This window comes from Sipha flava, unplaced genomic scaffold, assembly GCF_003268045.1.
Source record: "Sipha flava isolate LNK unplaced genomic scaffold, YSA_version1 577_pilon_pilon, whole genome shotgun sequence".
Taxonomy (NCBI): Eukaryota; Metazoa; Arthropoda; class Insecta; order Hemiptera; family Aphididae; genus Sipha; species Sipha flava.
The window spans coordinates 69,552-85,014 of NW_020273557.1; the positions used below are offsets into that span (position 1 = coordinate 69,552).

The 15,463-nt window shown below is 31.0% G+C and overlaps 2 protein-coding genes across 2 annotated transcripts in view; one reads left to right on the forward strand and one right to left on the reverse strand.

The window, feature by feature from the left end:
- Nucleotides 1-1,047: 1,047 nt before the first annotated feature.
- LOC112691234 lies at nucleotides 1,048-4,859 on the reverse strand. Its single transcript, XM_025565389.1, has 4 exons — nucleotides 4,644-4,859; nucleotides 4,416-4,574; nucleotides 2,222-3,426; nucleotides 1,048-2,146 (listed from the first exon to the last, which is right to left on the reverse strand). The coding sequence occupies exons 1-4, from the start codon at nucleotides 4,857-4,859 to the stop codon at nucleotides 1,048-1,050; spliced, it is 2,679 nt and encodes an 892-aa protein (XP_025421174.1).
- Nucleotides 4,860-6,609: 1,750 nt separating this feature from the next.
- The window catches only part of LOC112691235, a gene marked incomplete at its 5' end in the record, with an annotated part of 14,020 nt that continues 5,166 nt past the window's right edge, over nucleotides 6,610-15,463 (forward strand). The window contains 5 exons of the mRNA XM_025565391.1: nucleotides 6,610-6,697; nucleotides 7,371-7,519; nucleotides 8,687-8,896; nucleotides 9,793-10,025; nucleotides 12,706-12,838. Of these exons, the coding sequence (XP_025421176.1) occupies nucleotides 6,610-6,697; nucleotides 7,371-7,519; nucleotides 8,687-8,896; nucleotides 9,793-10,025; nucleotides 12,706-12,838 (813 nt within the window). The remainder of the gene's footprint in view (nucleotides 6,698-7,370; nucleotides 7,520-8,686; nucleotides 8,897-9,792; nucleotides 10,026-12,705; nucleotides 12,839-15,463) is intronic.

The following is a 15,463-nucleotide window of genomic DNA, read 5'->3' on the forward strand; positions in this document are numbered from 1 at the left end:
GTGGGCATTTATTATTTTGAAGAGGGAGTTTTTCTGAGGGAGTGCTAAGGGAGTTCTCATCTATAATTTACATTTGTATTGTTTATAACTAATTGAGATGAAATGTAACACTGTGTAGAATAAAAACTAATTTAAAATACCAAATGTAAAATATAGAATTATGTAAGTATAATATTTATAAACACTTATATAACATCTAAATAATTATCTTATTGAACTTTAAATTCTATGTATTAGGTAGGTGGCAATAATAGTTTGACGTTATTATTGTCTTATGGGACTTATCGTATCCGTCGACATACCTGATCGAAAAAGACTTTACAACTTTTGACTAAATCTAGAAACAAATTAGAAATATGTGAAGGAGAAGATTTAAGACTAATGCTGACTCTATTGACCCAGATATAATTTCGTTGGCGGGAAGCCATCAATCGCAGGGCAGTCATTAGTCACATAAGTATTTTTTGTGTTATTATTTTATATTAGAAATTTCAAAATCAAATAATATAATTTACTAGCTGAATTACCCGTCGTTGCCGGGTTTAAGTATATAAATGTATGTAACCTGCCAAGATTAAATTTTGTTAAATCTATTGAAATTTAAATTAATTAAGATTTTTGAAATAATATTTTATACATATTAATTTAGTTTTTAAGATAATGATTATTATTATAACCTATTCGATAAGTTATAGTTTTTGGTGGCAGAAGCTTTGTTCATGATAAATTTTATAAAGTTTTTCACTGATCTATTAGTAGGCGACAAAATCAACAAGCTACTGGATGAGCTTACGCGTGAGCAAGCTACGTAGAACTGCCCATGCGAAAAACAGTTTTCTCGCAAATCTATTCCTGCAAATTTAAGAGTTTGGCCTTGAGACTTGTTTATAGTGATTGCAAAATAGACTTTCAGGGGAAACTGTAATCGTTAAAATTCGAACGGATGATCATTCGGAATTAAAGGGATTCGTGGTACAAACACAGTTTCCCCTTTTGCACTCCTGTTAAAATTGTGGCTTCTACTATATTGTGATATAAAGCTTTGACTTAAAGCCTAGTCCCATTGCACAGTTTAGGCGGTTTCAAATTTCGCGACAACATAATAGGTGTGCCCACACGCAGAATAAGCCTATGATATGGCATGCCCGGTGGTTTCAATGAATTTAAAAATTCAACCGGATAATTAGTTGCATCGTCCATGTTGACCATCGTATCTATAGAAGTATATACTTTTTCTTCCCCTTCAAAAGACATCAGCAGTGTATCATTGATAGCCGCCGCTTGGTCATTTTTTGGAGTAAGTATAGCACGTTCACACAACCATTCCATAGGTTTATCATGAATATGAGCAATATCTGGATAAATTTTTGATATTAAATCCTGAACCGTAGTTACAACTGTACACAAATTTTCTGGGATAGTTATCATTTCATCAAACGATGGATAATCACCATTGCCAATTTCAAGTAAAAGATCTGAAAATCCACTAGCAAACTTTTCCTCTCCCAAGTGTACCCTCATATTTTTTGACAGTTTGAGTATATTAATCTTAGGCCATAAAGTAGATCTTTTAAGACATGACTTGACTTCATCAGTTCTGGTCCCTTTTGGTACTACTGGTAGAGTCTGCCTAAAGTCTCTAGCCAGTAAAACCGTTACACCATCCATTAACCTTTTATTTTCCCTTATATCCTTTAGAGATCTATTTAAAGCCTCAACACCACCCTTATGCGCCATTGTAATTTCGTCCCACACTATTAATTTTGTATCTTTTAAAACTTCCGCAAAATTACTTTGTTTTGATATATTACAAAAGGGAGTGGCCGAAGTTATTAGATTGAGTGGTAATTTGAAGGTAGCATGGGCCGTTCGATCACCCTCGAGCAGTGTTGCTGCGATTCCAGAAGATGCTACAGCTAAGGCAATGTCGCGAGTACTTCTAACTTTCGCTAAAATCAAATTGATTAAGAAAGTTTTTCCAGTTCCTCCTGGAGCATCTAAAAAGTATATTCGACCCTCATTATTATTAACACTTGTAATAATTTGATTGTAAGCAAACTTTTGTTCGTCATTCAGAGATTCTTCATTGTTTCTTACGACGTCTTCTAAGACTACTAAGTCATAACTTGTTTTCTTGAGATACTCTCTATTATCAAATTGTTCAGATTAGCTTGGCTGAGGTAAGCCATATTCTTTAAGTGGCTGATCACCTAATGCTAACACGGAATCTTCTATTACCGATAAGCATTTGTTTAACGCTACGTCCGCTAAGTGTTCTGCATCCACGGAATCCTGTCGTTCTAATCGTATTTTAAAATCTTCAGATAGGTATTCTTTGAATTTGTCCCAAAGATATAAGGGATCTGTTACTTGGCAGAACACTAATATAATCGTAAATAGATCCCGTATCATATGCGGAGATTGGCAAAGTGCTGCCTCTTCTAGTGCTGCGTACAAATTTTCATCATCTTCAAGTAACCCTAGAGCCTTACACGTGGATTTAAAAGTGGGATATACTTGACCATTTACAGTTTTCAACGCTACAAACGAAATCGGGCCCCGGATTTCATGGAGAAGCATACGAAGGTGATAACATTCTGTATTGTTTGGATGAACCGTATAAACTCTACCCAGAGCGTGCTCTCTTTTGATATCAGGCCAGCCAACAACGTTTACTCCTCTATTCCTTCTTTGGAACTTTTTTTTGTCCCAAACGTAATATGCAGGTACTTCTGGGTAAAGCAAATTTTTTGCAAAGTCATCCACTTTACACAAATCAAAAAATGAGAGAAGTGTAGTTGTAGGAGGACTATTCACTTTGTCATGTAGGTTTTGTTCATTAAAGTAAACCCTTTGTCCATTTTCTAAATGGACAGCAAGGTGAACAACGGTAGGGAAACGCTCATGAATTGGAAATTCAAGGATTCGCCCCACGGCTTCTGATGAACTTATATATCGTCCACTTTCGTAAGTTTTTATTTCGTCTTTCTCATTTTCTAAGGCAAATGAAGCCTGATCCGAGCCCTTATTTACATATTTGCACACATATTTTATGGACTTCACCGAACTGCAATATTCCACATTGACGTGAGCGTTACATGTTCTTAACAGTACTGGATTATAAGGAACTATCCAACGATTATCTATATCTACGCCTTTGATATTGATGGAAAATCCACCGTCATCGGTTGAACGTCTCTTGTACTTCGGATAACCGTCATCACCAGTTTGAGTTTCCTTAATGAGATTCTTGGGGTAATGTTTACTGCACGTGTTATCTTTCATACATGGTGAATTTCGATTAAAACAGCCACAAGGGCCATGAATCCTATTACATTTAATGATTTCGTGAAGCTGAGGGTTACGTATGGGATCGGGTATTTCAGCACAAATAACATTGTCGATTTGATCCAGACTAATGTGATGCTGAAGCCATAAAAGAATATGAATATGTGGTAGACCTCTCTTTTGCCATTCTGTTGAATACATATAGCATCTCACTTCTCCGAATATTTTACCTTTTGTCAATAAGTTTATGGTCTTTTTGACTTTTAACCGAAACACTCTTGCAATTATATCATTTCGATCATATGATCTTTGAACGGGAAGTAAGAGCTCTTTTATCTCGTCCTAGCGAGGATTACATGTAAAAGTAATAAAAAGGTCAGGACGACCATAATGTCTAACGTAGGTCATACCATCTTGTGTTCTTTCGTGCATGTACCTTGGCCCACCAGTAAAAGTTGATGGGAGTATAACCATTTGGCCTAACTGATTAGCTTCTATGTCTCGTCGTCCAATCGCATCTTTTAAATGAATATAACTATCTGCACGCAATTTGGCTTGGTTGTTTTTGATGTAATTTAGTCTTTCAGTTTCAATTTTGGCGTATTCATCTACCAAATATTGACTGAAAAGAGAACGATAATTAACTAAAGAGTTGTCTTCCCCTTCTCTGACCATTATTCTATATGAGTAAAAACTTGATGCAGAGACAGTTTTTTTAAGCGGTAACTTGGTTTTTGGATCGCGTTGTGGTATATTGATTGCATACCCATCATCCCCCCTCAACAAAACATTAAAGGATACTGCAGTGCGTCGTATGCTCGATGTATCTCACTGATACGGTGAAGTCAGTTACTTCGGTTTTCGAGGATGATGTCTCTTCGATCAAACTGCTGATCTACTAACACTAAAGCAACTTCATTTGCCGTTGGTGCATTATACCTGCCTCTATGTTCTTCTGGTGGTTTTTTATCTGCATGTATTACAACTTTAAATGACTCTGAAGGAGGTATTTTATCGATGGCACTTTTTAGATCTTTTATATATGGGTTCACTTGATGTAGCATATCCTGCAGTTGTTTGATTAAATTGGGTTTTAAGTTAGGATATTTAGAACACCGAATATTTACTTCTCGTTCGTCTTCACCGACAAAATAGATTTGAAGGTACTGTGCGCCCTGTCCGGGTTCAGGTAATATACTTCCAATTAAATGGTAGACCTGTCCTTTAACTTTAAAAGTCGGTAAGAAACCGTCTGCTGTTACCTGTTTACCACCAAATGACGTCATCTGAAAACAGGCATTATATTTTCGAATATTGTTCATGAATTGCACATGATCTGGGTGCAGAGTGTTAACCAAACTGTAGAGAGGTTCAGGTAGTTGTTTTAACCTCTCAAGTTGTACTTTTCCAGCGCTACAACACATACCAAGTGTCTCATCTTTCCACTTCAAAGCGTTGCACCACTGACACTTATAGGTCATAGAACCCAAAGCTACACAGACGTCAGTTCTATATGCAATATCTCGATCATATGCCATACCTGAATGCAACTTGTTTTTCCATAGACGCATAGTAGTATTTTCCTTATACCTAGATTCAGTTTGATTCTGTCTATATTTTTTTTGTGCTTTTTTTATTTGTTTTTTTCTTGTGTAATTAGTAAATCTAGCCCTTCGTTTTCAACAGGACGAAATAGATTGATCTGTTTCACTTTATTGGGATAGTGATATGTTTGCAGAAATGTTACTGTGTACTGAAGATGCAATAGGTGAATGTTCGCGTTCATCGACCAATTTTTCTATACGACTCTGAGTATTGTTTTCTGTCGCAGTAAGAAGATAAGCATCAAAATGTCCATTGGGCAAATCTTGTCCAAATCGTAAAAGCTTTACTGGACAATCATTAGATCTGGACTCCGTGTATAAGATACCATTTCGATAAACTTTAAAATTAAATGGAAATATACATCCCGCTGCTATAAACTCACAAAGCAAATTAGCATAATATTCATTGGCCGTTGAGTAATTATCACCATTTCTAATGTGGGACATATATACAGATTAGTAAGTATTTAAATATAAAATTAACTAAATTGTAGCGTTAAAATGTTAAATAATATTTTTCTTTAATTAAATAGCTTATTAAAAAAACAATATGTTAATATTTTGAAAATATTGATTAGGAGGGGGTATGAGATTATTAAAGTCTAAAAAAAGGCGTTGAGTAAAAAAAGGTTGGGAAACACTGACAACCAATTTCGTTCGTGGTAATGCAGATTTGATGACGTCGACGAAGCGAACAATTCGTATGAAGCAAGCATAAACTGCACTCACGTTGCTTAGGATACTCACCGTACAACCCAGTAATGTCGACGATAATGTGTACTCTGTTCTCAATGTCTCAGAGAATACTAATGAAAATTAGGGTTACCATACGTCCGGATTTGAAAAATGTCCGGATTTTGCAAAGATAATCGTTTAACATGGTTATATTGATACAAAATGTTATATCAAGTGACAGATTTTCGTGTTCACTCTGTATAAATGTACAATATGTAATATCTATTTTTGTTCATATTTTTCAATAAATTGATATAAATTATGTAACACATATTTTTGTATATCATATTTGTATTATTTTAACATATTTAACCTAATAACTCTTATGTAGACATTCTATTCATAGATCTAAGTAAACTTTTATTAATGAAATAACAATATTGTTTATTTTCAATGTTAACCCCTTCCCCTCCTTCCCCGGTAAAACGGAACTGATCTCCGGATTTGGTCTAAAAACATTATGGTAAATAGTATCAATAGTCTATTGATAATTCAATATATAATAATATATGTTATAACACATGCGCATAGAACCAATCTCAAATTGAGTTATACTATTTTTTTGGATTAGCTCAGTTTATAATATGTATAATCTTTTTAAAATAATTTTAAAAATAATTGTCTAATAATATAATATTAAACAACAAAACATAACAATCTCAATAATCACACTATAATTTATTTAAAGAGACAATAACAAAGTTTTAAAATCTCTTTTAGTCGAATTTTTTTTGTATATTACAGGTATGTATGTTATTATTATCTATAGCAACTATTGTATATTGCTTGTTTACAAAGTATTGTAATTTTTTATTAAATTTGAAATTCTAGGAAAATAATAATAGTGAATTATCGACAACAAACTGTTTATATAAAATATAGCTATATCATAACTTGTGAAAATGATCAACATCCAAACTTATTCAGGTCTTAATATTGTCACTAAGCTAATTATAAACTTTTATTTCAATCTTATATTATTATAATTTTAGAATGCTGCAGTAAATTGGAAAGAATCGCATCGAAAAGAAAGATTTATGAATCCGATTCGACGCTTAGTGTACTTAAAAAAAGTGAGAATTATAGCCAAACAAATGGAACTATATTTACTTATCTAGCAGAAACGTTGAACACAAATACAAAAAATTCCCATTTAAACACACACACATATATATATATATATGTATTATTTATAAAACACTAGAAAAAAAATTCCTATAGAAAAAGACACATGAAGAAATTTGAGTATACATAGATATGAATTAAAACAGTTACTTGTTTATTTAGATTATTTTAATCGCTAAAATTAACATTAAATCAAATTAATATTTTTAGTAAGATGTTCTATTTTTAAATGGGTATGTACAACTTTGTAGTCGGTTATACTGGAACAATATACTGGTTCGTGGTCTTACATTTATAATGTATTGTATATTATTAATTTAATAACTATAAACATATATACATATGCATTGTACATTAGTTTAATAAATGATTACTTAATATACTTGTGGAAATAAAATCAATCATAAATAATATTGTAATCGTAATTCAATGTATAAAACCAAGAATTCGAAGGGTTTGTAAAAATTTAAAAACAAATAATGTTAAATTGAAGACCTTGAAATTAAATGATCATTAAATGAATTAAATGATGTTAACCCTGTCGGAGAAAATCAGGATTGGGATGGTTCGGGTATTAATTTTGTTGATAATATTTTAAGCTGTTCATTGATTAATTTCAGGATTCTAAATTGAGTGTACTGTCAAAAGGCAATGTTAACAAGAAGGAAAGAAGACAATTCATTAAGTTACCGTTCATAGGTGGTGGGTCTGCTAACAAAAGCCACAATATAGGCATAACTATACAAACCACGTCGGCGATTATTAAGGTAATCTGGATATCGCGGAAATCATATTTTATCTTTTATCTAGATAAAGCCAGAATATCTTATTTTATACTTATCTTTTTGCAATTTTTTGTCGATCGATAATGGATATTAACTTAAGTAAATTATAGATTTATTTTTTTAATTTTAATTTATTTTTAAGTTTTTTTTCAAAAAATTATTTTATTCGCCCAATCTTGTCTACATTAAATTCATAATAGTTTTGATAATAGAATAATAATAGAAATTATGTGAACTGTGATGAGGTAATAATAGCAATAATTTATTAAAATTAATATTATTCATAATCGATAAAAATCTATGTTCTTCAATCGACTATTGGAAAACAAAAAAATTAACCAGAAAATTTAATTCGTCGAACCAGACAATCGGATATTGTCGACTGGCACGTACCTATATGTGTAAATTATTTCTAACTATGAACAGTGTTAAGTTCTTAAGAGTAAACTATTTTATGCTTATTCTTATTTCTTTATTAAAGTTATTATTTCGAGAGAAAGAAAAAGTAGTGGATGTAACAATTAGACACATTAACTTACCCTGGTTCAACCCACGGCCCTCGAAGCCTTTTTTTTTGACCCTCCTCCATAAAACAGCGGTTTCCAACTTTTTTAGTACTGCGGACCACCAATTTTGTAGAAAAGTTCACTACTTTGAATTATATATTTATAACTGTTATTATTCCAATTAATGAGCATACTACGTAAGTTTTTACACTTATACATTTTATTATTACATTTTTTATTCGTCATCGAATAATGTTTATCAATTTAACTTAATTTGCTGGATGATCAGAACAGAAATATATATTAAATGTATTAAATTAGGTGCTGTATTAAATAACAAAAAATAATTGAATATGCAAAAAAAAAAAAATACTTAAAAAGTTAAAAGTATTCAAAATACGTCAAGTAAAATTTGTGTTATTATTAAAGATTAATTATGCACATTTACAGCCAGATTTAAAATACCTTATTCTAATAGATGTATGCATATGTATAAACGTATTCCTTACCTACCTATATTATAATATATTTATTTGTTTTCAATCATATTTTAATGTCATTTGTCATTTCTGAAAGATTTTTTCTCTTATAAATATGTTAACAGTAATAGTTGTTAATTATAAAATGTAATTTCAATATTCAGCAATTTCCCGATCATAATTACGGTGAAATGTATCCGAAATATTCAACAAGCACAAGTCGGACAAACGTATTTCCGCAGTTTTCGGACTTACAAATTTGTCCGGCTAGGTCCTCCGAAGAATTGGCAATCGAAGAGGACAAGAATTTTGATGGGTCCAGAATCAGTCCGTGGTCGGTGAAACAGACCGATTTGCTTTCAAACAATTTCGAGGTAATCTCATTAAATATATATAAATAATATTATATTTACATGTATACAAACGACTGATGCAAATAATTTTAATATAATAATCAGTATTATTATTCATATTTATCATTATTATTCAATGTAATATAATAATCAGGAGATGTAATACAATTTATTTTAATTTTAATTTTTAAATATTTATGCTAGGAATTTATTGTCGTATTATTCATGCCATAATCATCAAATATATTTGACATTTTTTTCTAACAATTCAAAATCATTATTCTTTTTAAATCATTTTTTTTTTACGTAAGAATTGTTTATATTACCATCAAATATGATACTAAGAAGAACGATTATTTAAAATTTTTAATTCTAGTTTTATCGTGAACAAAAACAAAAAATATCGAAAATTGAGTAAAAAAGTCTAGGTTTTTGTCAGTGACATATGTTATTTTTAAACAAAGATACGAAAAAAAACAAAAACAAAAATAATCTGAATAACTAAAAAAAGCAATTTGTTTGAAATCAATCGAAATAAGCTAAAAAAAGCACTTTTAAAATTCATATTTGAGATAATTTTAACACTATCATTGTAGCATATGCAAAAAATAAGGAAACACTTAAAATCCCGAACCTTGGTAATAACGGTGTATTGCAAAATATTTTAAACTTTATTTATACGAATTTCCGAGTAATAATTCACGAGAAAAATTATATAGTTCAAAAATGAAGAATTGACTTTATTTTCGCCGGCGGTCATATGGCGCGAAAATAATGATCAATTATATGACCACCAACGGGCATAGTACGAAATTAGAAAATTGTTGGCTAACGTTTTAAAAGTCGCACGAAAACGTCTGTAACTTTGTATAAATATTTGGTTCGTAACGACTGATCGTAACGACTTTTTGAAACAGTGCAATCACCAGAATAACACTTGTTCCTGTCCGACACGGTTCGGCGACAGTTACAACAAAGTAATGGCACCATTCATAAAAAACTTGAAAAGCAAAAACAAAATATCGGAAATGGTTCCGAACCCCTATACCAAGGCGAAGAACGTATTGCACTACGAATCTCTGTCCAGGCATATGCAACAGCTCCAACTCAATATATGTGCGATGAACAACAAATTTTTACAACTCACCGAGTAAGACCGCCTTAGATTGCGTTCAAGTCGATCGAAAATTAGTTTTACATCGCTATTTTAAATAAGAATTTATCATCGAGATCGAGAACTTTTACTTTTGTGTACGTAATGGAATATGTCTTGAGCACACTATTGGTTACCTACTGAGTGGACGGGGGAGTCCCCGCTATAGTGCGCTACTTCTGCTTACGAAGGTGGAAGTATGGGTTATGTTCATGACTTTTTTATTTTTCATTAACTTAAAAGCACCCTTACCTAACCAACAGCGCTTTGGGCAAGCATATCAACTTCCCCACCCCTAAATCCAGCATCATATACCTATATATATATATGCTACGGGCAAAGTAGAAAATCGGTCATTATGCACAATGCCCGGTTTTCAATGGCAAAGTTGGAATAAATTAACGTTACCCGAACATTGTACACAGTACCCAATTAAATTTGGGCACAGTATATTAATTACTGAATATTATATAAAAAATTAAATAAAACATCTTACAGAAAATATCATTAACTTGCACAGCTTTAATATTTTATTTATTTATTATTAAATTACAACTATTTTAATGATTATCTATTTTAATTGATAATTACTAAACAATAACGTTGGGCTAGCGTTATTTATTACCGCATACACCACTATTAAGGCACTTTGAGTTGTAAAGACGACCAGATCTTTTACGTTTACACCGGTTGGTCTAACACAATGTATTGCAAGTACACCTATCGTACCCAGATCGTACATCAGATTTTTTTGCCACTTCTCTTAATGAAATTTGTAATGGTGGTATATCGTCAGTCTGGACAAACACCTCTTTGCATATTGTGAATTGGTTCCGACTGTAGAGTTGATGTAGTCTGCTCTCGTTTGTCCAATTTCATATAAATTACCTTTTACTACTACTACCACAAAAAAAAAAAAAAAATGATTAATATAAAAATTATTTTAAAATTAATTACCAAAAAGTATAACTCCTAGAATACACCGAAGATCACATCTTGCTCGATCCACATCAGGAATTTTTATTTTAACTTTTTCTCCTTATTTTCCTAGAAAAAAACGTTCTTCAGACAATTTCTTCATTTTTCTAGCTTGTACTTTGAGACTTTCAGCAGCATTTGATCGATTTGAAGAAATTGATTCTATTCTCAATTTTATTTGATCGTTTTCATCTTCATCAGAAAAAAGTTGTTTTGCACTGTCCTTATCACTTCCATCACTTTTTTCGTGTTTCTCGTTTATGTTTTTGATATTAACTCCACAGTCTAGAACTTTTTATAAATCTTCCTCTGATTTTAAATTAGAAATTAAATTTTTAGCTAAAACTTTAGCATATGTTCTGAACATAGCTTCGTATGGCGAACGTTTTGTACCATAGTGAAAACTCCGATTCTTCATAAATTGAACAAATTTAAAACCTTCGCTCCACTTTCTGGAATTATTATCGGTTAACCATGTTATGAATATCTTGGTTGGCCCCATTCAACAGACCCTTGACTTTTTGAGTGTCTAGGCTTTCCGTGGACAATCTTAAGTTCTTCCCACATACTACACAACTCAATAATTACTTTATTGGTAAATTCCTTTCCATTGTCACTTTGCAAAATTGCCGAGGTTCCAAATGTTATAAAAATATCACTTAACACGTAGGCTACTTCTTCAGTCCGTTTATGAGTTAACGATCTAAGAATTACGAACTTCGTAAGGTGATCTTGATAGACCATTATAAACTTGTAATCATGTATATTAAATCAACTTAACAGCGAGAGTCCAACTCTGGTGAAAGTATAGGTTTTATAACTAAACTTTTTTTTATTATACTGCTTTTTTTTTGACAGTGGTCACATACATTTAAAAATATCGTTATAGTCTCCCTTATTATATTTTTATATTTCAAGTTAAATTCTGACTCCATACGGTTTCTACTTTCATGTTCCTCAGATATATGTTTTTCATTAAGAAGTTGAAACAATTGTTCGTCGTAAACATAATACTTAATTAAATTACCTTCGGATACTGGAACTACTAACTTTTCAATCCCTGATATATTTACAACATCGTATTTTTAATCAATTTGAAGTCATCTGCAGTCTTTTTTTTGTTATTTTAGTTTTCATATTATGTATTCATATTCACTTTTAAAATTAACTCAACGTATTTTACTTTATTTAAAAATACAGCATTCGCATTTTTTGTTTATTAGTAAATTTTTAAACTTCTCATTAAAATTTTTTTCCATTTTATGTTAGAAAATAGGAAAAAAAATACTTAGAAACATAGACCCAAAGAAAAAATAATTCTACACGCAATTGCACTACACTACAATGACAGACTACGTGACATCGCTGTCGTGACAATAATCATTAGAAAATATCGAATAGGAATTTAACGATTCGATTATGAAATATTATCTACAATACCGTGTGATCATTTTATCATTAAGATTGCGGTTCGTTTCGTATTGTCGCTGCTGTCGCGTTATCGCGTACGAATAAAATATCTAACTATAGTTTTGTAGTGATATTGTTACGTATAAATGCAATTTGATATAAAAGTGTGCAGCACAATGTATTTTAATTCACTTTGCCCACAGTGCCCGGATTTTCTACTTTGCCCGTAACATAAATATATATATATATATATATGTAAAATATATTATTGTATGGGCTTTTCGTTTAGAAAGTACACGAAACTTTATCAGCAGCATGTGAGGAACGAGAACAATAATCTCGCGTTCGCGTTGTACGCGACCGAAGACGAGATAAAAGCTTTGAAAGAAAAAGTGGACGAGGCCTGCGATGTGTACAGAGAGGTACGTACCACTATTATTATTACTACTACTATTGGTCAACACCACCACCACTTGCGGCGGGTTTTCTGCGGCAACAGTTTTGCTCGACTAGAAAAACGTGAGAGGTGGGCATCATGTAACGGTACTAATCAGTGTTCGACGGGCAGTGGCTCGGACTGGGACACTAACAGGTGCGTTGCACAGCGAACTGGTGTACTCGAAGTCAAAGGCAACACGCCCCGAACGGCACAACTATTACGTCACGAACGCATTTTTCAACCAGTTCCGAAAACCGTGGTAGACACGTACGTTTGGTTAGGTCAAGTGCGTGGTTTTTAAAGTTTGAGGTGTACACAGAAGTGGAACTAGGAATATTCACGCCCGGGGAAAATGTTAAAATTACGCTCTATCATAGACCAATAATCAAATAATCTTCTCGAGAATTTTTTCCTAATTACCGACTATGCAAAAAAGTTGTAATATTTATGTTTTATAAACGTTTGCAGTTAACTTAAAACGTTAAAAATTATTGTATAAATTACGTAAATTTTACATAATATAAACTGCAAATGTCCGCGAAAATTGACTTGCTAATAATGTTATATTTATATAAATATAACAAATTAGTAAATGTCAATTTTATGTTAAATTTATGTTTCATCAAACATCAATTTTATGTTAAAATTCTGTTTCATCAATCATCAAATTTATGTAAAAATTATGTTAAAACTATGTTTCATTTTAACTGAATGTTCTATCTGAGCAGACAAGAAACATCAATAAAATTGCTTATTAATGTTCGAAACAAGTTTTAAAATACTTAAATATAACATAAGTATGATATGTTTATTTAACATAAATAAGATTATCGGATATACCTCATATACATACTATATTACTCCAAAAAAGTAGATAGGTAAATTATAATTTAAAAATTAACAAAACAATTAAGTATAGCTATAGCTCATTCAAATATATTACGCTATTATACACATATAAAATAATATATAATATTATGGTTTGAATGACATAAGTTATTAAATATAATAATGTAAGTAATATAATGCTTACAATATTTCGTGGCACAACGATAACACAATTGCCTTACAATTTGACATTTGAATGAAAAAACACTTATACTTTAAATCAATATCATATATTAAATATAAATCACATAAATCATTAGTATTCACTATATAAATTCCAACAATATGAGATGGAATTGGCTTATCACTAAATTCTGTAACAGTCATAAATTTTTTTACCATAAATTTAATTGGTTTGTTCTTAGGTTTTATAATGTATTGTACAGTAACTAACGAATAATCTTGACATAGAAAATACTTATCTTTTTCATTTGTCATATTTATAATAGTTTTTGCAACATTTAAAACACATTTTGAATATAATTTATCTGATATACTTATAAAAGGTAAATGGCTATGACAATCAATTTCATTGGAGAAGATAGGATAATTTGAAATTACATTTAATTGAGAGGTTAATAATTGTTGTTTTTCTGTTATTCTATTATAAACTTCCTGCAGGGGATATTTTTCTGATTTCAGAGATTTTTTCATGTACTGTAAGTAGTTTTCATATCTAAATAAGCTAAAGTTATCAAGTGTTCCATGCAATAATGTAAACATAGGTAAATGGATTAAACTATGAACATTATAACTAATATTATGATGACCATATAATGAACCATAGTCTTGTACAAATTGTTTTAATAACTCAGATGCTTTTGAGTTATATTTATGGCAAGTTTCTGAGGATATTAAAAGTCTTGTGGCAAACACTAGTAACAAAAACTGTTTGTAAAATTCAGGCTTCAGTTTACCTTTTAGAACTATTACTGCTGAATACAAAACAAAACTACGTAACTCCGTAACTTTCCAAAAGTCTACATCATCTAAAGGTCTTGGCAAACGACAAAATTCTGATGGTACAAATATGGTCTTAATATTTTTAATTCGTTATTAACGCATTGTTTTAGATTATCAGTCAGCCTAATATTCTTTTTTCCTCGAACCCAAAATTCAATTAAACGTTTTGTGACACCGAGACATATACAATGCATATAGTCTAAACAGACTATGTCTGTTATATTAATAAGTAGCCTTAGTAAGGGGGTATCACCTTTGTGATAATCTTCATTGGATTTATTACGAAAACTTTTATCTGTTTTCAAGGAGGCATTTGTCCCAGTTAAAACAACCCTATTTTCTAAGTATTCTTCTTCAGTGCATGATGAACATCTAAAATAGGCATTAAAATATTTGACATTAAGTAAGAAACTCTTAGCTGGGGCATCACATACTATATTAGAAATTTTTAAATTAATTTTAGTTCCATTTACATCTAAACCACTTCTTAATACATCTAAAATATTATCAATAAATGGATTTAAATATTCTTCAATGAAATGTGGTTTCTTGTACCCATGAAATATACCAATTGGAATTACAATTTTAGATAATAAATTATTACAATTTAAAATAGAAATTAATATAGGCCAAAGTTGGCTCTTGCTGCTTCTGGATATTGGGAGACCGTCAATATTAATTCCTACTTTTAATTCATTATCAGTAATATGTATATTAGCATTATTTATTTTTAGAAGCGGTAATAACACATTTTGAA